Source organism: Alligator mississippiensis, chromosome 1, assembly GCF_030867095.1.
Source record: "Alligator mississippiensis isolate rAllMis1 chromosome 1, rAllMis1, whole genome shotgun sequence".
In the NCBI taxonomy this organism is placed as follows: domain Eukaryota; kingdom Metazoa; phylum Chordata; order Crocodylia; family Alligatoridae; genus Alligator; species Alligator mississippiensis.
The window spans coordinates 148726611-148753326 of NC_081824.1; the positions used below are offsets into that span (position 1 = coordinate 148726611).

Consider the following 26716-nt stretch of genomic DNA (forward strand, 5'->3'; position numbering starts at 1 on the left):
AAGAAAAAAAATGCCATCTGACAGATATCACGTATCAAACAGCATTTTGGAAGGACCTAACACACCTGATGGATATGGATGGCATTTATTTACAACAGATCTTGTAGCATAATAGACACAAACCTGAAACAGGCACAGCACTTACAGCTCACATCATTCATTCATTATCTACAGTTTTTAAACCATGTCTCTTAAGAGGACCATTTGCATCCACAGAAGAACCCAAAATAAAGAGCAGTGTCACTACGGTTTTACAGATGCTGCATACAGAAACTACAGTGACACAGCAAACCTAACCAGGACTTTGAGAAACATAACCATTAATTAACTCTACAAGGCAGAAAAACTAAGGAACAGGCTGCTTAAGGGCCTGTTCAAGGTGCTGTGTCATGTTATTACATGAGTTATGAATGAATGACCACCAAAGAATTTCTATTACGCATTTAGCAAAAGCATCAAGCATACTTGAAATGACATTTAAAACATCAGTCACTCAACTGTCTTTGCTTTTATTCTTCAGCAGTTTCACAGTTAAAATTAGTTTCCTCACTATGTCCCCTCCTTGAAAATGAGTTTTCCCAGCAACATGTCACTTCAAAAGAGCTTCCTACACCAAAACAAACAGTCTGCAAAGCACTGATACTTTTCATCCTACCTGAAAACTTTCACCCAAGAAAAAAAAAAAAAAAAAGCAATCCATGGGGTTTATTGCCTAAACGGATATACAGCAAAGTTATTTTGTCTAAACATAGTTTAAAAAAAGAAAAACTAAAAACCTAAGATAGCGTTTTAAATGAAAAAACACTTGATTAAGTTTTGGACAAGCTAATTTGATGTGCAAAGAAAAGAAGGAAATCTTTAGCATTGCAGCAGCTGGACGTTTCATATATTTCCCTGTCAGATAAGACTCAAGGATTTCTTAGGGTGATCTCTCTTATTGGACCAACTATGAAGTTGCACAGAGTTGCAAGGTGACCTGAGAAATAATCAAAAGCTTCTCCAACTTTATGCCAATTACATAGTTGGTCCAATAAAAGATACCACCCTAAGAAATCCCTGCCTCTCACATAATTTCTGGATCATCACAGCTACAACTTCACTCTTACCCTACCATAACATGTCAGGTGAAGAACTACAGATTGTTTAAAAAAAAACAAAACAAAAAACTCCTGACATTACCTTCCAAAGAAAGAGCAGAATTCTTTGTCACCTGGTTCCTACTGCTTTCTAAAAAATACAAGTCTCAGAAAGGATGTGGAACAAGACAAGGTATCCATCAAGATTAAGAATCACCAAACGGTCTTAAAATTGAGATACTAAAAATCAAAACCAAAAGCATAAGGAGTTAAAGTCACTTCTCAAGTGATTTGACACATCTGAACTCCCACAACTGAGCTCCATAAATTGACTTAGTTATGAAAAAATAAAGAATATGGGATCACTTTATATAGGAGATATAGGAAGAAGAGTTCTGGTTCTCCAGTTAGAGAATATGATTCTGTGGAGTTATGCTAGCTCAGGGGCGGGCAATTATTTCGGGTGGAGGGCCACTTAGCCAGTTTTGGCAGGCTGTGAAGGGCTGCATGAGTAGCCCCGCCCCTTGGCAGGTGTCCCACCCCCTGGTCACCATCTTAGGACCAATGTCCCAGGGCCAGCACCGGTGGAGCCCAAAGCGAGGCGCAGGCTGGCAAGGGTCTGTGGAGCTGGGCTGGGCTGCACCAGCAGGGAGAGGGGGGAGCTGACTCAGCTCCATAGAGTGCCTGCTGGCTGGGACCCCCCCCCCCGCTCCTGCCACCTTGCTCTGGGCCCCACTGGCACTGGCCCCGGCCCCAGGGCACCGGTACGGGCCCCGTGCTCCCACTGGCTTCCCGCCCACTCACACCCAGTGCCCCCCCAGCCCCGTGGTACAGGCAGGGAGCAGAGCACAGCCCCAACCCCCTGCTTGCCAGCAGGGAAGAAGCTAATGCTGAGCATGGGGAAAAGTGGCACCTCACCCGTCCCATGGCCAGCACTACCTGCTGCAGCAGCTCGCAGCCCACACTGAGCAGGCACAGGCAGCCCCACGTGGGTTGTTGCAGCAGCTCACAGCCCACACTGAGCAGGCACAGGCAGCCCCGCGCGGGCTGAGTGGCTGCAGTGCGGAGCACCAGCCACACGATGAGTGAGGGGCTGCTCTTCCCTGTGCTCAGCACCAGCTTGTAACCCGGCCCCGCTGCCAGCCTGGCAGTGGGGCCAGGTTACAAGCTGGTGCTGAGCATGGGGGGCGGGGGCAGGGAGCAGCCCCTCGCCCAACCCATGCCTGGTGCCCCACGCTGCAGCCGCTCGCAGCCCACCTGGGGCTGCCTGTGCCTGCTCCAGACAGCACTGCATGGGTTGCAAGCAGCTGCAGCAGGGAGCGCTGGCCATGGGGCAGAAAAGGGGCCGCTTTTCTCCACGCAGGGAAGGAGCCCAGGGAAAAGCTGAGCGCAGGGGAAAAGCGGCTCCTCCCCTGCCCCATGGCTGGCACTCCCTACTGCAGCCACTTGCACCCCGCAGGGCTGTCGGGAGTAGCTGTAGCACGGGGCACCGGCCAAAGGGCAGGGAAGGGGCCACTTCCCCCACGCTCCTTCCCTGCCCCAGGTCCCCCCCGCCCTTCTCCCCCCAGCCCACCACTTACCTGCAGGTCCAGCGCGGGGCAGCCTCGTGTTCCCAGGCCAGAGGCAGGGGCTTCTAGCTGGGGGGGCAGGGCTGGATGGGCCCCACTGTTGTTGGAGGCCGCGGGGCTTCCCCTGGGTCCTACTGTCCTTGACTCCTGTCATTTTTGACAGGAACCAAGGGCACAGAAATATTAATTTTCTACATTTTTTAGGGGCCCCGTGGGCTGGATAGAATGGTCTCATGAGCTGAATCTGGCCCACAGGCTGTATTTTGCCCACCCGTGCTAGCTGTCCTCAGCTTGCAGAGTAGAATAGAGGGTGTTTGGTTTTTCCCATGCTTATGGGTTTTTTTCCTGGTTGCACATGAAGCTGGGAAGGAATTCCCCCCACTTTCCCCTCCAACCTACTGCTACAGATGTCAGGAGCAGGGGGGGTGATAAGGGTTCTGGCTGTTAAAAAGCACTGGGTGTTGGCTGCAGCTAAGGATGCTGGTGGCTAAGATTGACTCGGGTGTGCCATTTCTCCTGCTGGGATTAAAACCTAGAGCTCTCTGGTTAGAGTGTCTTGCCCCTCTGCTCAGGGTCATCAGACCAATCACTACATTTGGGATCTAGAAGGAAGTTTATGCTGTGATCAGATTGGTCCAGACTGTGTGGGGTTTTGCCTTCCTCTGTGGTGGGGAGCATAATTTTCTTCCTTGGATCTCTCGAGTATATTTTAGCAATGATACTCACAGCCCTCATCCCCTTGCTCTACCTGCAAGAGGTTAGGTGCTCTTGGTGTTTTTGACAGGGTTGATTGTATAACTTTAGGAATAAGTTAGACTTGTCTGGGATGATTTGGAATTGAATGATCCTGCCTTGGTGGGTTGACTACATGATCTCCTAAAGTCCATTCCAGCCCTATTTTTCTATGATTCTGTGTTTTAATAATTTAAGACAGTGATTCCCAAAGGATGTGCCATGAGAGTGATGGAAATGTGCTGTGAGATCCCATTAGGGGTAAATGCCTCCTCCCCCATCCAGCACCCTGCTCCAGCAGCACCCACGAGTGCTCTAACAGATACTGCCACTGTTGCTTCTGCTGTCTCCTGCCCTTCCCTGCCCCCAGGCAGTCCCTGTGTCATCCCCCCCACCTCCTACCACTCCCACACTCCCAGCAGTGCATTCAGCTGCAAGCAAGCATGCTGTGCAGCCTGCCCCATTGCCTCTACTCCTCCTATGCTCCTGGGCCCAGCAACAGGGGCCACAGGGTGGTCACCAATATGTGAAACCCTGCAGAAGCTGCCTTAGCAATGGGGGCTGTCTTTGCCCAAAGTACAGACCAGGGGCTGGGAGAGGACAAACAGTGGAAAGAGCAGGGCATAGCAGGGTAAGGCCCTCACCCTTAAGTAGCACCAGCTAGATCATAATTTTTTTAGCCTCAAGGCCCACCTCCATATCTTTTCTCAATTTAGATCTCTTGGTGACTTTTCTACTGAACTGCCATAAAATTCGGGGGGGGGGGAATGCCCCACAAATTTTAATCAGGGTGGGAGGGGGAGTATGCCTCAGGTATCAGAAGTTCGGGAAACACTAATCTAATAGATATTTAGAGTGGCTGTATATTCACAGCCTTCAAGCTGTGAGATGGGCAAGGCAGGAAAGAGATATCCTCCACATTAAAACAACAGCTGAGATTGCCTGCAGTTCCACCCCCTTAACAGGAAAAGAGAGAGAAAAAAAAAAAGTGTCCTCAAGAAGCACAGCACCTCCACATACCTTACTCCCTACATTCTAAGAATGTACGGACAGTCAACTAGAGTTAACTTTCTGTCAGTTACATAACTATGTACTCTTCTGTTATTAAAAAATTAAGTTAATAACAAGTAAGGTTCTAAATCACTAACTTATTAAAATGTATTTCCTTTTGCTTCCATTTAAACCTACAAAAATGAAACTGAAGTATATAGTATGGATATGTAGCTCTTGTTCTCTTCAACTGCTGTTATAAATACCTCATTTAACACTATTTCATGTAATGCCTTGATTCAAAGAAAGAGAAAAAAAAAAGAAAAGAGAGATCCTTCTTATGTTACATTTGCCAATGGGAGCTATACCAAAGTCCTGTCCTCAAGGAAGCAACCTTGTCCCCTCACACTCTTCAGCTCAATTTACTTTTAATGAATGATGCCCTCCTGAGTCAAGGCATTGACTCTCTCGTTTGGATTCATTCCTTTCCAGCTTACTCCATAATAAGCAAACCTATCAAGTCTGCTCTAAAAATAGAGGGAAAAATATAAAAAAGGAATTCTGTATACAGAAGTAACACAGCCAGAAGCACAGGAGTAGCCTGCCTCCTTGTGGCTAAACTATAGTTCTGAATTCCTCCAATCCACCAGGGCTACAAAACGTACTAAATAAAATAAATGAATACAGTAACAAACAAACAAACAAGCAAACAAACAAGCAAACAGATTCTGTATTTTTTTTCCAAATTTTAAGCAGCTGCTACCAAGTTTTATATATCATGAGTTGGTTTCCTAATCCTAATTGCTAAGAGTTGGCTTTGATCTTGTGCCCCAATTGCCAGAGATGTTTGAAATTAAAAAGGCAGCGGCCCCTTCGATATTTCTAAGGAGGACATTCTGATCCACTGAACTTATATCATTGACTGCTTCATTCCCTGAAGCCAAAGAAGGAGCAATGGAAATAAATAAAATTTGAGGAAAAGCCTTTTTACAGTTCTCTTCCCCATATACAGAATCAACCAAGGCTATGCTACACAGTTACATATATTTTTAAAAAGGCAGCTTAAGAAACAAAGTCTAGCTGGACAATGAGACTTAGGGACAAAAAACTTGTGAAAAACAGAACTCAGGCACTTCAATCCAAAACTGAGATCCTCAAAATCTTTGCTCAACTTCTACCTAAGCCTGAAGCCAGCAAAAAACCCTGGACACTTCAGTTTTCAGCACTGAATTTTTGTTGATGCTTAAAGGTCTGCACCTGCCCAGGCTCAGAAGTGGTCTATTCTTGACAGTGTTAAGTAGCTCTGCACTAAGCTCAAGCCTAAAGCATGTCAGGATCCAAAATCAGGCATTCTTCTGCCTATTAAGCTTCAGGGCACAATCTGGTAGGCAGTCTCTGAGTATGTCTAACAGATTAGATTCTACACAAAGACAGGTGGTGCCTCCTTTTATCCAGTAGTTCAGTGAATGCAAGAGGCCTAAATTCAATTTCTTCCTCTGCCTTAGGACGGGAACGTAAAAATCGCTCAGCTCCCAGAAGAGTAACTTCACTATCAAGCTGTTCTGTGGTGGGGGAGGTTCTTAATCTCTCCTATTAAAGTCATTCCACATTTCATCAAATAATTAAAGATTCATTGGGCCAGAAAGAAAGAGAGAGAAAAAAAAACAGGATTTTATTGCCTGTTGGGTAGAGACCTGGATTCCAGTGCTTGCTCCAAACTGTTAGTTGTAAAGTATGTAAACAGTCAAATGGAACAGAAACCAAAACCCATGTTTCCCTCCCCAGACGAATGCTGTAACTACTAGGCCAGAGCCATGCTTGCATTTTCTGAACCTTTCAAGCTGCTCCAGTTTGCATGGAACAGCTTTAAATGAAAGGACAGATGGGCCCTCACCCAGTTTATAATCTGGGGCTGAAAACTTTCTCCTGGGGGGGGGAAGAGCTTTGAGTTTGAAAACCCCCAGGCAGGAGGGACTTGAACTTAAGTCTCTGACTTCATGCTGATTGTTTTAACCATGGAGCTATTGTGTAAAGAGAGCCAGGACCTCCTCTGGTGGTGTTCTGAATGACAGGCCTAAATCCTGTTTTTAAAAGAAAAAATGTTTGTGCATCCAGTTCAGGAGCAGGTTCAGATTTGTGAAACCCAAGTGGAGGGAGGCAGCCCAGAATTAGACCTAACCCCAACAAGGGATGAGATTTAAGATACAGCATTCACTGGTTACCAAAAAAATCAAACTGAGCAAAGCACGTTAGATTCTAATAGCCAGCAATTCTATTAAGTGGCAGTAAAGAAAAACGCCCAAGCAGAGTCTTGTCAAGAAACTGCACGGTTTCCAAAGCTTGTTGTATTTTACTCATTGAGACTAACAGCCAGACAGAGGGGGAGGGGAAACCTTATTCAGCATAAATTATGGATCAAGATTTTTACTCCAATATTAAGTTGGCTGATTTTATAGAGAGAGATGCTAATAAGCATCAGGAAAAAAAACAACCAAACAAACAAAAAACCCAAAATCACACAGAACCAGGCTTTGGGGGTTTTGATTATATTCTCTGACTGATTCCATTAAGCAAGATCCTAGCAACCAGTAGACACTGTATACCAATGTCCTTGGCATGTATTTACTAGCTTACATGGCTCCCACTCAGCAGACTGTTTTTTTCTAATTCCCATTCTGAGCTGCCCAACTCCTCCCATATGTTGGGAGCCTAAGCATCTAATACAGGACTGTGGATTGCACTACAATAGCAAGCTGCCTAAAGGTTGGGAGCTCCAGCACTCAGCATCAGCCTCATCCGTTTGTAGACTTAAATTCAAAAGGCTGAAAGCGGAGAACCCAAGGGACAAAAATACATATCAGTGCCAGACAACTCGAATAAGGGAGAAACACTACAGCCTTGTTCCCCAGCACGGGGCCCAAATTTGCACAGAAGTTGGCACCTACTAAAGTTAATGGAAACTAACAAAATCAACCAACAAGCAGGACTGGAAGCTATACCAGGAAAAACAAACAAACAAACAAAAAAACCCCCAGAAAATCTGGACTATGCCCTGAAGTGGTACATGACATCATCCTGATAGAAGCACGTGTTCTTTGTATAACCAGGCCTATGCAATTAAGAACTCTGTTTTCAAAATTTTTGACCGAACAAACCAAAGACTTAGGTCTACTAAAACCTATACTCAGGTGACTCTTGTGCACTTTTGCTGGACAAAAATACTTGAGAAGTAACAAAGAGTACAAGTCATGTATGCCATGATATGCAGTATAGCAAAACTTTCATTCATAAAGCTAAGACAGTTTGTGTTTTTACTTCATATCAGGGTTTGACACACTAAATTACTGAATCTTTTACTCGGCTTTTAAAAGCTATTGTACATACACATTTCCTTATTTATCTTCACTAAATGATTCCAAAGATTGGGATAAAATTTTGTTTCAGTGAGAGAAAACAGAGTACTAAATCACCAATGCAAGTATAATTGTTAATATCACTACTTGTTTCTTATGGTCAAAGTACCCATTTCCTCACTGATAGGCCATTACTTTAGACGGTTACACTATCGTCTCATACTAAACCTCTGGCTATGTTGCTGAAACCCCTCTCAGTCTTTAATTCCTCTTGCTCAAACTCCTAATTGTTCTGACCTGTACAGTTTAGAAAATTTTGTATAGAACAACAACTGATTTTCAAGTGTTGAGACAAGACTCACCCCCCGCCCATCCCTGTCAGTAATACCATTCTTACACAGCAGTGTGATGCTGTCCCAGATCAGTGCCCAGAGCTCTCATAAAACCTAGGTTTTTCTTCCTGCTCTGCTACTGGACTGGACTGGATTGCTGGGTAACTTTGGGCAAGTCATTTTGCTTATACCTTAGGTTTCCCCCAACGATAAAATGAGATTTCAGATGATAAAACCAACTTCCTAAGTAAAGCGTATCAAGATCCAACTGATAAAAAGTATTATAATTGCTAAGCATCAAAATAATTTTTCTTTGTACAAGCTTCCCAAGAACAAAAATTTTTGTCCTGGCTAACCTTCTCTTACCTCATTATATATCAGCTGTTCGAGTCAGTTTTTACATACAAAATACAGTAGTGTGATCTCCAAAGCTCAGTAAGACCAAAGTCTTAATTGCATCTCATGCCAGACCCATTTCTGATAAACGCACAACATCCACTTAAAAATGAGTTTGACGTTTAACTAAACAGTAAGCGTGTAACAGTCAATGCAATGCTTTCCTCCAAGTTGATGTACAGCATATTCCTTTCAAAATGTGAAAGATGAAGCACAGCAAAGCACTGAGCCATTTGCAAACTGATACAGAGCTCAGTTCTACAGACTTTTATTGATGGAAATATCCCTGCTTACAACAAGGACTGACTACAGGGTCTGGTCCTCAAAACACTTCCCGAATACACCTGTATTTCTAGGAACTGAACTGAAAAATGGCAATAAAATCCCATCTTACTATGTCAAGGCACATTAAGATTCAGCCCCCAAATAGATACCAATTCTTTAGTGAAACAATATTACTGAAGTTATCTCATCCTTCGCACCACCAAACCCTCCCTCTCCATTTTGGAGGTACACAAGAGGAATTACAAGCCAATGAACATTTAAACCCTTTCACTACACCAAAGGCACAATGTTTAGAGTCAAAGCTTTCTAGCGTCCCTGGCCTTAAAATTAAACCCTGCAGGGTTACAAGGGCCTGCTAATTTACCTCTCCAAAAATTAAACGTGTTGTTTTAAAAAGTCACAAGAAAAACCTACAGGATGACCCAGGGACGACCACATGCTCAGCCATAGCAGGACAATACTATGCATCTTTGGGGTTGGCCAAGCGCCCCCATGCACCAAAAGGCTCCTTCTAGACATCTGTGCCGATAGGAAAGGGTTTCTGCACCAGACTACCAGAGCCCCACAAGGGAAGGCAGAGGGGCCCCAGCTGCAAGGAAAGCCCCATCCCAGCGGTTCCCAATCTGTGGTACGGGTACCACCAGGGGTACACAGACAACCTGTCAGTGGTGCGTGTTGACAGATTTATTATAATTACTTGATATGACAACAATTTCCAAGTGGTGCTGCAGGTTGAACTAAAAAACGTGCTGGCGGTACTTCAGGGTGAACCGTTTTAAACGGACAGTGCACAATGTGTCCGAGTTTGGGAACCACTCGCTGCCCGTCCTATCCCTGGTGCTACAAGCCCCTCAGAGGTGTGTGGCCGCGCTGCAAGTAGAAGCCGGGGAGCAGCCGAGTGGCACCGAGAGCCCCGCGGGGTCTGGCAGGCAGCTGGGAGCCGGGGTCTTGCCCCAAGGTAAAGCCCGTGGGGGCGCTCTCTGGGTGGACAAATTGGGGGGGAGGATTAGAGGAGCTTTCCGCAGCTGCCCACAAGAGACAGAGCAGCGCGGCGGCAGGGAGACGGGGGCGCTGTCCTCGCTGCGCTCCGCTGAGGTGCCTCAGCCCGCCCCGGGCAGGCGGCGCCCTCCCCGCGGCGGGACGTGGCCGAGGCTGAAGTCTGCTCCTGCCCTCGCCTCCACGTCACGGGGCAAGAAGCAACGGCGGAGGGGAAAGTCCCGGCGGTGACGTGGGGGGAGCTCGGACACACACCGGGGGGAAGGGGGGTAACCCGGGGCAACGCGAGGGGAGGGGCGGCACGCGGAGGGGTTGGGGAGGGGGTCTCACCTTCCTGCCGCCGCCCGCGCCGGCTACGGCGGCGCCGCCCCCCGAGTACATGTAGTAGGCGATGCCCAGCACCCAGAGGAAGGCGAAGCAGAGCAGCAGCCGCGACCTGCGCCGCATCCTCCTCCTCCTCCTCCTTCTTCCGCCCCGTGCAGCAGCAGCCGCCGCGAGCACCACCAGGAAACGGCCAGCAGCAACCGCCGCCGCCGCGCAGGGTCAGGGGGCAGAGGGCGAACGCCCGCCCCCCTCCGCCAATCGCCAACCGCCAGGGGCGGGGCGGGGCGGAGCCAGCGGCGTCGCCATGGTTGCAGCACGCCGGGCCCGCGGCAGGAGGGGCGCGTGGCAGGGGCTGCCCCGCCCCCTCCCGCCTGCGCGCGGCGTTCTATGGGGCGGGGCCACTCCCTGCGTGGGGTTCCAGCCGCCCCGCCCCCGGGAGTAGGCCCTGGGCACGGATCCTGGCAGTCCTCGTGTGGACGCGGTGCTCGCCCCGAGGGAGGCGCTGCCCGTGCCTGCTCCCAGTCATAGCCCGATGCCGCCATTGGAATGAAACAGATGAGAGCTCTCTGCCCCCCAGGACAGCCCCAGTCTTCCTGCGCCGTGCAGGGGAAGAAAGAGCACCGGGTGCTCCAGTGGGTTGCCTGTCCCTTTGCTGCCAGGTGCTGTGATGGTTGCATAGACAGCTCGCTGTCCCTGCGGGTCCTTGCTGTTCACATGAGCCCCCTCAGCTCTGCTCCTGCCTTTAGCGAGCTGGTCTGCCTTTCAGCCCCCTCTTCGTGAGCTCTGCTCAGTGGTCCTGCATCATCCAAGAGACCTGGATGCGGAGCAACACTGGCCTCTTCTCAGGCAACTCCAATCTATATCTGACCCCTTGCTTTTGCTTGGGAGTGATGCTCCTCCTTCCTGCCTAAAGTTTGGCACCTCAATCCAGCTGTTGTGGTTGTCCCACACCCTGAATATGGGGCAATCCCAGTGTGAATCGGGAAGGTTGTCCACTAGCTCCTCAGCCAGTGCCCATGTGCCGCCAGGCCACTCTCAGCACTGCCACGTGTGGGGGGAAATCCTCTTAATCTCTCTCCAAGAACATCAGAGTGCCTCATTCCTTACCCTCCTGCTAGTCTAGGGTCAGGCTCTAAGGTTTCTTGAAGGAGCCCTAAATGAGGGTCACCATATATGTGAGGGTCGCATATTTTTTTGACCCAACCCATGACTGTGGAGGTTAGGGAACCTCCCCCTCCCGTGTTTCAGTAGCTTATGCACAAAATACTAAGGCCTAAGCGTGTTCTGCTGAACAGTCTTCTGAAATCTATCTGCCAGCTCTGCTTGGACTTCACATAGCAGATGTATGTGACTCAACATTTTAGTGAGTCTGTGTGATCTGAACAAGACTTGGCATCGCAGGGCCAGCAGTAGGATGTTGACTGTCTGTCTGCCTTGGACTCAGCCCATGTCCGTGGCTATTATCTGTCCCAATTCACAGCAGAACCGGTAATGCTTACCAACCTGTTCTGAAGCTCATGAACCCAAGTCCTCAGAGGGTCCAGGACAGGCACCCAGGGTCATTTCCCTGGGTAATCAGCCATGCCTGCCAAACATAACGGAGCAAAGCATGTGTAGAGCCGTGTATTGTGTTGTTCTACACACAGGCCAGTTCAGACAGGTTATATCAGTCTCCATGTCAAGTCTTTTCCAGCGTCCTGAGTCTCATTGGTTCATTCATAGAGCTCATTCATAGAGCTGTCCTTACCTTGTGTCCTTAGCTTCCATCCATTCTTGTGGATGGAAGTCTGCTGTCCTTAGCTTGTGGCTACTATAACCGAAAACACATTCCTTGTACACAACTCAGAAGGTGTTTTTTGATCAGGGAGCACCTTGAAAGAAGAGGCAATGGGTTGCACAAAGCAGTGCCAGAAGGCTTCCACGATCACTGACTACAATCTCCCAATGCTCTGTAGCCAACAATATTGTGCCAGTGTGTCTAATCTGGCAGAATAGATGTGTTACAGGAGGTTCTCTGTAAAAACGATGAAGTGGGCAACTGCAAGATAGCCCTTAAGCCTCCCATTATGGCCTAGACCAGAAGGATTTGTAGCATTCCTCATTTTATTCTGACCTTTGTTCCTCATAATCTTCAGCTGACACCCAGGATCATCACCCTTTCCCATCTACCCTGGTCTTGGGAGAATGCAGCACCCAACCCTTGACTGCTAGTATCTACACACAGCATGAAGGAGAGAGTATAATCTCGGTATGCTGGTACAGCACTAGCACCCTCACCCTAGCAGGTTGAGACCCTATCTACATGAAAAAAAATGTATTAATTTAACTACAATGTAATTTATTTAGTTAAAACAGTGTAAATCCCTGCAGAGTCACTCCTATTTTGCATTCACAGATGTGTATGAATTAAATTTCAGTCTGTAAGACATCTTCATGCACTCCAACTTTAGAAGTTAAATCCCTCAAGAAAAGGCCTGGTAATTGTGGTGTTTAAAAAGAGCTCCAGGGAACTCTACCTAACTCTACCTAGATTCTCCCACAAGGGTCAGTGACTCATGGAAGAATCCACACATCTACATTGCTTTGTTGCTTTTGGGACACTTCTTCCTGACTGTATTCTCTTCCCTTTATTGTTGGGGCCCCTGTTTAGTTTGACCCCATCCCCAAACAATGCAAGAGAGGTGCCACACATACAGCCTCAGCTCTAACTGGGGTCAACTGATTATCTCCAGCTGGTCAGCTGCTGGCCTTTTGGCATGCCACTAGTCTTCTGTTGGCCAGCTCTGGGCACCTTCTTCTAGAGTAAGAAGACATTAAACAAAAATAGGAAACTAAAGAGGACACAAAAACTTTCCATAACAATTAAGCTGAGTGTGTGCTTCAGCATCACAATGTGCAATTTAGGCAGAACATTCCTCAGCTCAAATTCAAAACCATTTGATGAATGCCCATTCTGACTGTCCCATATTTCTCTGTTCCTTCTGTCAACTGATGTCAGACCATCAGCCTCTGCCAACCCCCATGCCCTTCTGCCACTCCATCTGCACCAAGGGCTGTAGTATCAGCAGTCAGTCTCCAGGAGGCTCAACTCCAGGCAGCATAGGGATGTGGCAGGGGACCAAGCATTAGGATTGGCAGAAATTTAGTCAAATTAGCAGGAAAAGAAACAGTAGCTAATAGAAAAGAAGTTGAGAAATCTGGCCTTACTGTTCTCCCAGAACAGAGACTAATAGCTGCTTTGTTGACAGTCTCATCAAAGAAGCTGAAGACTGAACAGGCATGGAAGATGACAGGTGATCCTTTTATGTCAAAATTGACACTGCCTGTGCTGTACTTCTTCAGCGTCTGAAGATTTCAGTGAAAGGATGCATTCCTTTCCACCTGTCAAGCCCTGAATGAAGGAATGCAATGTGTTACAAAGACAGTTTGTGGAGCACAATTATTAATTCTGGAAATTTAAACAGGTGTAAAAAGTTGTGGCCCTTTAGTATGAATGATTCTTTCTTGAAGCTCAATTTCTTTCTTTCTTAAAGCTTTCTTTCTTTCAAAATTTTTGGTTTTGGAGACAAATGGTTTCCAATCACAAAACTGAGGGACATGCCCAGCTTTAACTTTTCAGATAAAATGTCTGACAGCACTTGGAATGAGGAAGAGAGCCATAGGGAGATTTTAGATCAAATTTTCATCTCCTCCCTTATCCTTTCCCAACCCTGCCCCCAAGATATGTCAGATACATCTAAGGAGAAGGCAGAAGGAAGGGCAGTCATTCAGCCCTACCTTCTGCTTGACCAGACTAACACAGCTAATTTCTCTATGAAAAATCCTTCAAATGAGCTGTTTGAACCCCATCCAGTACCAGGACCAGTTCTTCACTGGTCTGGGTCTTGGCATAGCTTAGAGCAGCTCTCATCTGTTGGCTGGGAGTGAGATAAAGTAAGAGCTCCTTTCCAGTGAAGCATTCCTTCACCAGACACATCTACAAGGTTTTGAGTGAGGGAACACATGCACAAAAAAATTAGCAGGCTCAATAACACAGTACTATTGATTAAATAATTTTATACAGAAAGCATTGCACAGGAGGCTCATCCCCACAAGCTAACGTGCAGTTAGCAGCCCCTCAAAGCGATTTCAGGGGCTACAAACCATACACTGTGCACATACACTCATGCATCACATTGCTAAATGCAGCGCAGTGGTGTTTTTTGACACTGGGGGATCCCTGCAGCTAAAAAAGTGGTGCAGCAAATGTGGCAGCAGTGTGCATTGCCAGAAACTGGAGCCTTGCCAGCCAGAGCCATGCTGGCTGCCAGCCAGGCTCCAAGTGGCTGGCTTCATACCGCTGCTTCCCCAGGAGGCCCCCAAGCTCCAGATAAGGCTGATGGGCCCAGCACAGGTACTGGTGCGGATGCGCTCTGGGTGTTGAAAATGTTAATTTCTGCAGCCTTCCCTAATCCCACTTACATATTACAAAGTCTTTAGGAACTGAGTAACAAGCTCCTACACACCTTACAAAATCTACCATGTACCCCTTTCAGACTCTAAAGATCTTCAGTCAGATCTTCAAGTACCTTCCTGACATTCACCGATTCCTAGCAAGACTCCTAACTAGACTTTTCACTTCAAAGCAAAATTAGCCACCCAGGCATGCAAAGCAAATTATTCCATAGCTGCAAATTTTACAGGCTTAGTAAAATAATCCACTACACATACTCCATCACAGTTTTCAAAGGTTTACAACTAAGCCAAATTAAAACTAATTTCCTCTTGAACAAGCAAAAGCACTTCTGCTTAAAGAAGGTTACTTCCATGCCAGGTTTCACTTTTCAACCTTCTGCTCATTAGGTTGTAGGAATGTTCATGAAAGATTGCATTAAATTATTTTAAAATAGGACTTTTGGTTCATTCCTGATATTCCAAAATGATTGTGCAAGCTTTGCTCAAGCATTCTCAAAATATTCACTAGAGGCCACATCCAGAAATTTTATCCTGACATGGAAACGTTAAGCACACGCATAAGTTCTGTGGGAAAATCCAGGGGGTTGTTTGATGTTTCTTCATTACACAATGGTAATAAGGAGAAATGGACTATCTCCTCAATCAAAGATGTTGGAGTCAACATGACCGTTTCAATTTTGCTTAGGTGCCAAGAGTTATGTCAGTTCAATTTTTCAGCCAAGTTTCTGATGATACCCAGAGTAGGCAAGTACCCTGGCAGTGGCATTCTTGGCTTCCAGAAACCCTTTTTACCCTCATGTTGTTAAAATCACCAGTAACAAATACTGCACCATGTACGTTTTAGCTGATGCGCCTGCCCACAGATTATTCTATGCAGGGCTTGGATACATTCAAACAATTTAGCCTCAAAGCTCTTTTACCCCAGACTGTTTCTAGGTAAATGTTAATGTTGATGGTGCTACATTGTCAGTTACAAAGTGTAAGGCAACTACTACTTCTGAAAGTAGGTTTTCATGCTGTTGCTCCTGTAAGGATCAGCTCACTAGGTCCTGAAATATTGGCATTTCAGCTCTATATTTTGTCACCAAAGTTTAGGATAGCTGCACTAGAGTTTGTGCTTTGCAAGATAAATTATCAGACCCTCTCCCATGCCCCTTTCCATTTGATAAAGTATAGCAGCAAGCATTCTTTGCATACGCTCATTTTTATGCACAGAGGAAACAGACCCTTCCCCCTCATAGCTGGTGATAATAAACAAAGAACACCTTGGCCCCTGATGGCTGACTTCATAAACACTTCCTTCAGTGACGGGCACATTTCCAGCCACCTTGACAACATGTAACAGTCCAGCCAATTCTGCAGAAACCTGTGCCAGCTATTTCCCTGCTTCCAACGTACCCTTCCTGAGCGAAACTGTAGTGCCTAAACTCCAGCAGATTATACTTGTTTGCCATATTCTGGACCCTGACAAGATTTCAGCCTGAGACATGATACAGAAACAGCTCTCTTAGAAAAGAAATGATGGAAGAAGAGAGATTCAGTCTTTGGGGGTTTACTGAAACAATGATCTCACCTTTGAGAGTATCTGATCGCTAACACCGAATCTGTGTGAATCATAGGTGGAGGAAGAAAATATTATTGGGGATGGGGCTGAGCACACACCCACACACACCACGCACACACACACACATGCACACACCATGCACACACACACCCACACACACTTCAGCAGGTAAGTCTCTGGAGGGGAAGTGGTAGAGGAGAGGGAAGGGACGTCTGTGAGGCAGATGGAGTGAGGGAGGGAGTGGAGCAGAGGCAGGAGCAGGAGCGAATGGGACCCTGGGGTGGGTGGTGGGATGGGCAGAGTCTGGGTGTTTTGTCTAGGGGCGCGGGGAGGCTCCTGCAGCTGCGTGCACTATGGGGAGCATGTGTCCCGTGGATTTGTGCATGGGGCAGAAGCAGGCTACTGCTGTGGGCTGGGCTCTGCGCCCTGCTGATGTCGCCTCAAGAGCCGCATGATGCCATGTGCATCCTGTGGCCAGGCTGCACCACATCCCCTGCCTGCCTGGTGGTGGCACGCACGTGGGGCTGTGCGGGTCTCAAGCAGTGGGACTCAGTGCCCAGCCCATAGCAGCAGCCCACCTCCACCCCATGCTCAAATCCAGGGGATATGTTCCTCCTGTGACTCCTCCAGGGTGCACACAGTGACAGAGCCCCCTCCCCCCCACCCCCCGCCTGCACCCCTGGACAAGCCACCCAGGCTCCACCCATCCCACCACCCAACCTGGAGCCCCATTCACCCCAGCCCCTGCTCCTGCCCCTGCCCCTGCCCCTGTCCCTGCCTCTGCCCCACTCCCTCCCTCACTTGGGGGCCTTGACCTGGCCCTGGCCCTGGCCCTGGCCCCCTCCCCTTCCCCTTCACAGATTTTCCTGTGGTGCTGGGCAGTGCTTCGCACACCACTGGGCTGCAATCCTGACTGTGTGCACAGTCTGCACATCTAAGTCTGTGTACACCCCTCCCCACCTTGCGGCCCTCTGCACTGCCATCGCTGCCCCATGGTTGGGGGTGTTAAGCCCTGTTAGCCCCGTTAGCCCCACCTTTCTGCCTCCCATGGCCTGAAACCTTAGGGTAATGTTGGACTTCACAGCTTCTAGGCTGTATATTTTTCAATAATGACAAAATAATTTTCCACCATCTTTGATGCGGTGGAAGAATTCACGCCTTCTTCTCAGAAAAGGCTATACTACTATGATCCCTAGCCCAGATAAGTGCAAATTATTCTTACCTGGGATTGGGCAGCAGGGTGGGGAGGAAGGGGCGGGTATTGAGGGGACATGACATGCCAGTGAAAATTATAGCTGGTGTATCATATACCAACTAGTCTTTTGAATAACAAATATATTCCCACCCTGTGTTCTGGGAATGCTACTGGCATTTCATCCATCTCTCCTTGAATTCCAAATCTTAATCTAAATCTAAATGTGGATTACCAGAGGAATCCAGCACCAAGACCAGGTTATATATATATATATATATATATATATATATATATATATATATATATATATGTCAATGACATGGGAAGTCAGGAGAACTGCAGCTAAACTAGGCCAAGATTAAGTTTTTGGTTGCCAGGAGAGAGCATTCTTAATTAAAGAATGCTTTATCAGATGGAACTGAGTTTTACAGTGATTGCTCAACTCTTCAATAAGGCCTTTCCTTGGTGGCAACATGCCCCTTTATCCCCACTACCAATTCACAATGGGGAAGATAGGAAGAATAGGTTGAAAAGAAAGAAGTACCATAATAGAGGAAGAAAGAAGAGACTGGGCAGAGGAAAGAGTTGGGAAAATAAGGAAATAGAAAGATTCTGTTTGAGCATGTCACACCATCTCTCATACTGTCCCACACTTGGTGTCTGAACCTGTCCTCACTGAAATGGTAAAGGGGCCATGCGGTGCAGGATTACCACAGGTATCTCAGTGAAATGGACCTTAGAAATATAGCAGACTAAAAGAATATTGCTTTGATGTATTTAGAGACATAGGCTTAGACTCCCCCAGAAGACCCTGAAGCTCAGGGAAATAAGTTCCAATATGAAAAGCAAACGTGATAAACACACGTAAGCTGTGCTTAAATTGATCTCTCCAAGTTACAGGGCTCAGACAGCAGGTAAAAAGCAGATAAACCTTCTGATTAATTTTGTTTCAGATCCTTTAAGTTATTATACAGTAAAACCATGTTCAAACACAGCCAGCCAACCCTGCCTTCAAACAACATGCCCTCGACTAATCAAGAGCATAGCATTTCCTGATGAATGGTTTTAAGGCATTTCTCTTATGCTCCCTCTTTGTCATCTGGAGAGTGCTGCTACCTAGGAATTGAACAGAACCTGTCTTCACACAACAGTCCCACTGCTTTTTCCACACATGGTTGGTAACTAGACAAATAAGCCACAGTAATGTATTTATGTAAGTAATGTCAATTGTGTTCCAGGAGACTGCTCAGGAGTATTTTTAATTGTTTAATTAAATCATTGTTTGACATAGTATTATTGATTTTAAATATTACAAATGTACTTCCAATAAACATTGCTATGTTTACTTTATTGTGTTTGTTTGCATACTTGCTAATTTGCAAATTTTGGCATTTTGCACTAGGTCCCTCAGTCATTAAAACAAATTAGTCAGGTTCTTCTATATCACACTCAAGAGACTATTTCACGTAAGAAAGAAAATAAAGTCCCATAACTATTTCAGATCACATGTCTTTTAGATGACACACATCAACTTTTCCCAAATGCAACCTTTCAGTACTTTGGAAGAAACAGTAAATAGGGTCTTTCAGGGCATGTCAACACAAGATATTTACTGCAGTTGACTAATTAGCCCCGCAGTAAAGTCCTTGTGTCTACACATGCAGCCCTAGCTTCAATAAACTAATACACTCCACCATAAGACAGTACTTGTAAACACAAGTACTATCCTGCAGCAGAATTATTTACTGCACCACAACACGTGTAGAAGCTGGCTGGGCACAAGGGTGCTTCAGTGTAGGGGTACCTTCAGTGTAGGGGTTACCTACTGCACCCTTGTGCCCTAGCCAGCTCCTCCGCAGCACGGGTTGAGCCGGGTTGGAGCATCCCCAGGCTGGCTGGCTGACCCTCCAACTCCCTGCCAGCTGGGGCTGCTCTGACCCGCTCAACATGCTGCGGTCCTGGGCGCATGTTCAAATAAGGTGCCCAAGAGCAATAAACTCTGGTGCGAACAGTGCCAGTTTATTTATTCACATTAATTGCATGTGTAAATGCACCCTCGGAGTAGGAGATGAAAATCAACCTCATCTGTAACCTTCATGACCCTTTAGACTTCAAAACTTTATCACAATCTGCCAAGATCATGAAAGGACCTTCTAAATACAAGGCCAAAACCAACGTATCAGGAGAAATTATTCTTACTCTGTTCTACTCCCAACAAAAAAAGCCAAATTCATTCTGAGTGTATCTCCATTGAACCAGCAATGGAGTCCATCAGGGAAACAAAAGAGTTCATGAGAGAAGCAGTGATTGCACTTCAGAGACCATGTGTTTTTCTGACCCTTTGCTCCTTAAAAAGATTCAAACAGAGCAGCAAGTGTTTTTTCATTCAAGATAATACACTGCAAAGACAAGTCCTTTCTGTTTGTGTTTCTTTAACCTGAAGGACTGTGGATGGGCAACGAAAGGTTTAGGTCCTTTCCCCCTCCCTCATTCCAGCAGACCAGCATTCACTGTTCCTTCCAGCTTCCAGAAATATTTCTATGCAGAGAGTCTGGGGTGAGAGATGTGTCTCTCATTGGAGAGAGGCCTGAATAATAACTTTGATTTTACTTGTAAATTAGTCTCTTCCAGTGTATACAGCTGTAAATGAGGTCATATTTATCAAAATAATGTTTTTGGCTTAATAAATTTATAAGCAAGGTAATTTACCCAATAATTCAGAGATAGCTATGTTGTGCTTGACTCTCATCTTTCATATGCCAATGGAAATCAGGAGTAAAGTTCCTGAAGTCAAAGGAGTGACAATGGGGTAAAACCAGTATCATTGAGAGAAGAATCCAGTCTCTCATATAGCTCATTCCCTCATACACACAGGCTCAAGCACGATGCAAAAGCAACATGAACAGGCACATTTAACTGTAGTTCTAAGTAGCAGCATGCATAGACTCTGACTATAAGTTATCCTGCTAGGAGTAAGAATAATTTCAGCATGAAGAGGTGTTTACTGGGGCTAATGTCAGATGCAAAGATGTACTTGCATAAACATGCAGACAGTGGCCTCTGACCCCTGGGTTCTGCACTAGAGCATTCCTCTGTGACAAGAGCAGTACCCTGACAAGATTTGGTACACCTGCACTCCCATTGATTGCCAATGACTTTCTGGCCAACATTTCTAGGTAGAACTTGTCAGAACACCTCCTTTTGCAATGGTAAATTGTGGTGTTACTCTCGCTAACATATTTTTCAAGTGCCCACTCCTATATTTTGTGAGTGACATTTTAAAAAAAAAGTCTGCTTTGTTCTGTGTATAGTAAATTGCATTCCACATAGAAGAACCAACTCTGGCTCTACAGTTTGGTGAAGTTTTTAAAAGAAGTTCTCTGTACAACAGCCCAATAAATATTTGCCCATCTGTACATACATTTACACAACAAATACATATATCCTACATAACCCAGTCAGATGTGTATACTCAGTATTTTATCTTGGGGGCAAGTCGCACGTGGCAGAAAACAGAGACCAGAAAATCCTGTCTCTAACTGAGGCAGACAAGGTTCCTTGGGTGAATTTGATATCTTTTATTAGACCAACCCAAATGGTTGGAGAATAGTTATTAAGCAAGCTTTCGGATTCAAAAACCCTTTGTCAGGCTAAGGAAGTTTCAGCAGTTGGTGTGTAGTCTCTAACTGAAGCACCCAGTGTAAACATTAACAATGTATCACCAACTATGTCATAAGAGTTATCTTCCCATTCAGGTCTGACTGGTTCTAGGTAAGTTGTTGCAATCAGCTGCCAGGCAATGTAGAATATTTCTGTGAGCTGTAGCAGTTTTAAACAAGGATTCTTCTGCTGACCGGTGTGCAAATTTAATGGCAACATAGGTGTTAGTCAGCTAGGGACTAAACATAGTACCAAATCTGTAGATCATGATCATGCCTTAACACAGGGGTGGGCAAAATACGGCCCGCGGGATGGATCTGGCCCGTGAGGCCATTCTGTCTGGCCCGTGGGGCTCCTAAAAATTTTGAAAATTAATATTCCTCTGTCTTTGGCTCCTGTCAAAAATGACAGGAACCAAGGGCAGTAGGACCCAGGGAAAGCCTGGCAGGCTCCTGCAACAGCAGCACCCGCCCCGCCCTGCCCCACCAGCCTGATGCCCCAACAGGGGCTTCTAGCCTGGGACCATGTGGCTGCACCGCATCAGAAACCCAGGTAAGGGGTGGGGGGCAAGGGCACAGAAGGAGCTGGTGCAGAGCACGGGAGAAAAGTGGCCCCTCGCCTGCTGTGTGGCTAGAGCTTCCTGCTGCAGCCGCTCACCTGTGCCTGCTCAAAACAAAATGAGGGCAGGGGTACATGGCAGGATGCCCTGCTTGTGTCCCTTGCCCCCCAGCCCTGCTGCCCCTGTCCCCCACCCAAAGCCCCTGCCCCACAGCCTAGGCTCTATAGCTGTCAGCAGCTACCCAGAACCTGGACCAGCTGCAAACATCTGCTGCCTCTCCACCCTGGCCCCCACCTGTGCCTGCTCAGGACAGTGCCGCATGAGCTGCAAGCTGCAGCAGAGAGCGTGGGCCACAGTGCGGGCGAGGGGCCGTTTTTCCCCATGCTCAGCATCTTCTTGTTCCCTGCCGTGGAGCAGGGGGTCAGGGCTGTGCACTGCCCCCCACCTGTACCATGGAGCTGGGAGGGCACTGGGAGTGAGCAGGTGTACAGGGCCCACACTGGTGTCCCAGGACCAGCACCGGTGGGGCCCAGAGCAGAGTGGCAGGAGCAGGGGGTCCCAGCTGGCAAGGGCTCTATGAAGCCAGGCCAATTCCCCCCTCTCCCTGCTGGTGCAGCCCAGCCCAGATCCACAGACCCCTGCTAGCCTGCGCCCCACTCTGGGCCCCATCGGTGCTGGCCCTGGGACATTGGTCCCAAGACGGTGACCAGGAGGCAGGGCTCCTGTCAAGGGGCGGGGCTACCCATGTGGCCCTCGACATCTTGCCAAAACTGGGTAAGCAACCCTTCACCTGAAATAATTACCTGCCCCTGCCTTAACATGTTAGTCAGGCATGCCTCCTGATACACACCTACATATTGTGGAAGAAAGCTGTCTGGCTGCATGTTTAGGGTGATAACTCCTCACTCTCTCCTCTCATAGTTCCCTTACACACCAGTAGGCCACAAGACAGAATTTAGCCTTAAGTGAAGGCCAGGTTCTCTGCATCTGGCTGTTTTGTTTTTCATATTTTTTGACATTTCAGGGCATAGACATGATGGGGTCCAGCTGGAATACAAAACCTTAGCCTTTACAGTAAGAGTGATTGTTTTCCTCTCCCTCTCTCTTGCTCCTTCTTCCATCACTAATTTTCTTAGTTCAGTCTCTTTTGGAGGGTGCGGTCTTTCCAGTCCAACTGGAGAGCAATACAGTTCTTTACTGCAATTAATCACATTTAAATAGTTTTCTGACACACAGTTTTAATACAACAATTTCTCCTGCAGTGCAAAGTTTCCCTGGGCTAGATCACAATGCTCTTTGCTAGCATTCTGTTGTGTTTTCTTAGATTTAGTTTGTCTACACTGCTTTCCTGGCTAGAGTACCTCCAAGCATGCCATGTGCTTTAGTAACAATAACAAATGGAGGAAAACTAAGCAGCTCACAAGGTTCTTATTTTAGTTAGATTTTCTGCCCTAGAAGCCAAGAAAACATCAAGGCCTAGCACATACTTGAGAGCTGCTTTTTTTTTTTTTACTTCACTTACCAAAACAGGGAGCTGTTATATATGTTTTACTAGACAAATTTGATAAAATACCAACTTAGCTCAGGATCACATGGAAATTTAGATGCTAAGTGTGATATAACCATGAGCTCAAGCTACCACTCAAAGGAACAGGAGAGCGATGACTGGTTTGTGTCTGAGAGAGACAAAACAGATTCAGGATATTCATTAGTACCAATCTGCCCCCATCCTTCTTTTACCTCCTCACCAAAAAAAAAAAAAAAGAAAGAAAGAAAAGAAAATAATTAACTGCTGGAAACCAAAAGAAAGCATTTTGAAATAAAAGCCAATTAAGGACCCAAACATGGCCCCTGCAGAAATTAATGGGAGTTATCTGCTCCCCTACATCCAAAGGTAGAATTTGAGCCCCAAATTTTAGAAAATAGCTTTATGGTAATAAGGTGAAGTGGGGAAAACACCTATGAAGTAGGCCATGGTTGGGTTCGGTCAGAGCAGCAGATACATAAGCACAGGTGAAGTATTATGCTATTTTTCTACAAGGGTCTGAGGAAGGATGGAATTTGTTTAACCTGCACAGTTAATAATGTGCTTCTGCCATCCAAAAGCACATGTAACTTCAGGACTGAAATCTGAACACGCAGCAAACATCTGTGTTTACTAATTTACCAGGTGGAGGAGGTTTTTTCTCTCCCTCCTGAAAATTCCCAGAGAATAAAACTGTTGGGAAACCCTCCTGAACTCCCTTGCATTCCTACAGTGTTACCCCTGGTGGGGATGTAGTTGGCTAAAATCAGATCCTCTATCCCTATGCCAATATACACACACACCTTTGTCCAAAGTCCAAACTAGCTCAGGAAAGCTTGATTAAAGACCTATTCCATCTCGCCTTCCAACCTCTCCTCCACTGGGAGGAGGGAGAGGATGGGCAACCATTCTCTTGCCCTCTCTCCAGCAAGTTTTTTCCCCCACCAACTTTTAATCTGTGGCATTTTCTTGAGTGGAGAGGCCCAGAAGTATTCCGCAGCCCTCAGCAGTCTTTACAGAGGAAGTATTCTTTCTATTCCCACTTCTTCATGATGTGGCAATGTGGGACATTAATCCACTAATCTTTAGTAAGAGCTTGCTAGTACCTAAATCAGCCTGCTAGTAACTTCCAGACCTGCCTATCCCAAATCCTCCCACAGCAAAACTCATAATTAGTCACATTGTGTGCTGGTCTTATAATGCTTCTTCACGTAAGGCTAGCAGGTTTGTGGGGGAGAAAGGGGGGAAATTTGGTAACGGGATGTAGAATTAACCTCCAAGGCCTTGACTCAAATCTGTCATAGAGTGGTAGTGATTGGAAGATTCTGTCACATGACAAATGTCCAGTGACTATTTCTCAATGGTTTATTCACATCACAAGTTCTGATGAAGTTTTGCATTTCCACTGGGCACCTTTGTTGGCAATCTTAGCAGATGTCAAAAACTAAATTAGCATGGAGACCAAAATACTACAGGTAGAGGCTAGAGTTGAGAGATGCCCTGATAAGGAAGCACTAGGATACTTGCTCTGTTAGTACATCTACCCTGTGAAGAAAAGAGAGAACATTAATGTCCAGGGATATCTGTGTGGCAACTTTCACAAGAATCATATTGACTTTCAACAAACAAACAGCATAGACAATAAAATGGAATTTACTGTATTTTCAACTGAGTGTTCCGGTGTTCATACCTGTATGAAAATGTTAAGGTATATCCTTACATAGAAAAGAGCAGAGAAGAAAACAAGACTAATATCTTCAAGAAACTAAAAAAAAAAATTGCCAATTGAGTGTATGGATGAGAAAGTCAGACAAGCAGTGCTAAGGATGACAACACTGTTGGCGAACCACAATATCCCAAAGCTAGAGGAATTACATTGTTCCAATGCTTCCTGACATTTTCCCAGAAAGCAAGTTCACAAATTATGTATGTCTACGTTCAAGCAAAATCTACAAGCATTGTCAAGTGTACATAGGCTACAAATGCCTAGGATAGGGCTGTGAAGATGCTGTGGATGTAGCCATTGTTATTTGCCAAAGACAGCTCCAGCAGCATTCTGGCTCCTGATCAAGATGAATTCTGTCACTGTGCGAATTTTTTGCATTAAGCAACAGGAAGCAAATACAAGGTTTTCAGATTATGTGTCAAAATACTTCAACACTGACAAGTATTTTTAGTGCTGTACATTCCTTGAATGCAAAACTTTTTTACCGTGCTATCTTTTACTACACTGTATGGCTCCATTTACATTTTATTCATCTAGTTCCTTTTTACAGTCAGAAGTACAAAATTTGTGGAAAAAGAAAACATAAAAATAGGGACTGAATCCTTCAGACCTTCACTATGGAGAATAGCGCTGGTGATGTCAAATAAATTACTCACACGAGTAACAATTTGCATCATCAACTCCAAAAGTTGTGCTGTCCTCATATCTTTCTCATCCTAAATGGTTCTTCACTAGAACTTAATTTACAGGATGTCTTTACAAGGTTTGACAAGAATATTTTACCACCAAACCAAATATCTAGTTGCCATTACCATGGATGATTGAATAGAGAGTGCACTTATGAAATTTGCAGATGCCATCAAGCTGGGAGGGTTGCAAGCACTTTGGAGAACAGGAACAGAATTCAAAATTATCTTGATAACTGGAGAAAGTCTCCAATAAAACTCAGTATTCAGTAAAACTCAGTACGAAGTATAAACACATAGGAAGGAAAAATCAAATGCACAAATACAAAGTGGAGAATAACTGGCTAAACAGCAGTATTGCAGGAAAGGATCTGGGGATTATAGTGGACCACAAGCTGTATATGAGTCAACAATGTAATACTGTTCCAAAAAAGACAAATGTCATTCAGAGATGTATTAACAAGAAAGTCATATATAAGACACAGGAGGTAGTTATTCTGCTCTATTTAGCCTTGATTAGACCTCAGTTGGAGTACCAAATCCAGTTTTGGGCATCACATTTTAAGAGATACATAGAAAATTGTGGCAAATCCAAAGTAGAACAACACAAATTATGAGAGATTTGGAAAATACAACCTACAAAGGAAGGATGAACGAATTAGGATTGTTTTGTCTAGAAAAGAAAGTACTGAAAGATGACAAAACAGCTTTCTAATGCATGAAAGGTTGTTCTAAAGAAGACAGTGATCAATTATTTTCCATGACCACTGAGGGTAGGCCAAGAAGCAATTGACTTAATTTACAGTAAGGGTGATTTAGGTTGGATATTTGGAATTTTTTTTAAATTTTAAGAATAATTAAACTATGAGTCATACTACATAGGGCAGTTGTAAAATCCCTGTTATTGAAGGATCTTAAGAACAAACGTGTATCAAGTACAGTTGAAGTATAATTGATCCAGGCTCAGTAAAATGGGATTATCTAAATGACTTCTTGAGGTCCATGCCTGCTCTAGATATCTATGATTTCTGTGAATCCTATCTTCTTATCACCTCCATCCAACTTTTTATTTGTATCAGCACAGTGCATTAGTTGTGTGTTTCTTAATTTTTTCATTTCATGGATACTTCATGAATTTGTACTTAAGAGCAATCACTTTCCCCTGCCCACAGAAATAAAAATCATTTGCTTTAAGGCAAGAGGGGAGCTCTCTATGCATCTGGACTTGCTGGTTATCTCAATGGGCATTTTATATTACTTAGGATTTTTTATTTGCCATAGGTGAAATTCAGCC

The 26716-nt window shown here is 45.6% G+C and overlaps 1 protein-coding gene across 1 annotated transcript in view; it reads right to left on the reverse strand.

The window, feature by feature from the left end:
• The window catches only part of GALNT2 (polypeptide N-acetylgalactosaminyltransferase 2), a 178490-nt gene extending 168223 nt beyond the window's left edge, over window positions 1-10267 (reverse strand). The window contains exon 1 of the mRNA XM_006267910.4: window positions 10059-10267. Coding sequence (XP_006267972.1) covers window positions 10059-10175 — 117 coding nt within the window. The 5' untranslated portion in view covers window positions 10176-10267. The remainder of the gene's footprint in view (window positions 1-10058) is intronic.
• Between the last annotated feature and the right edge of the window lie 16449 nt (window positions 10268-26716).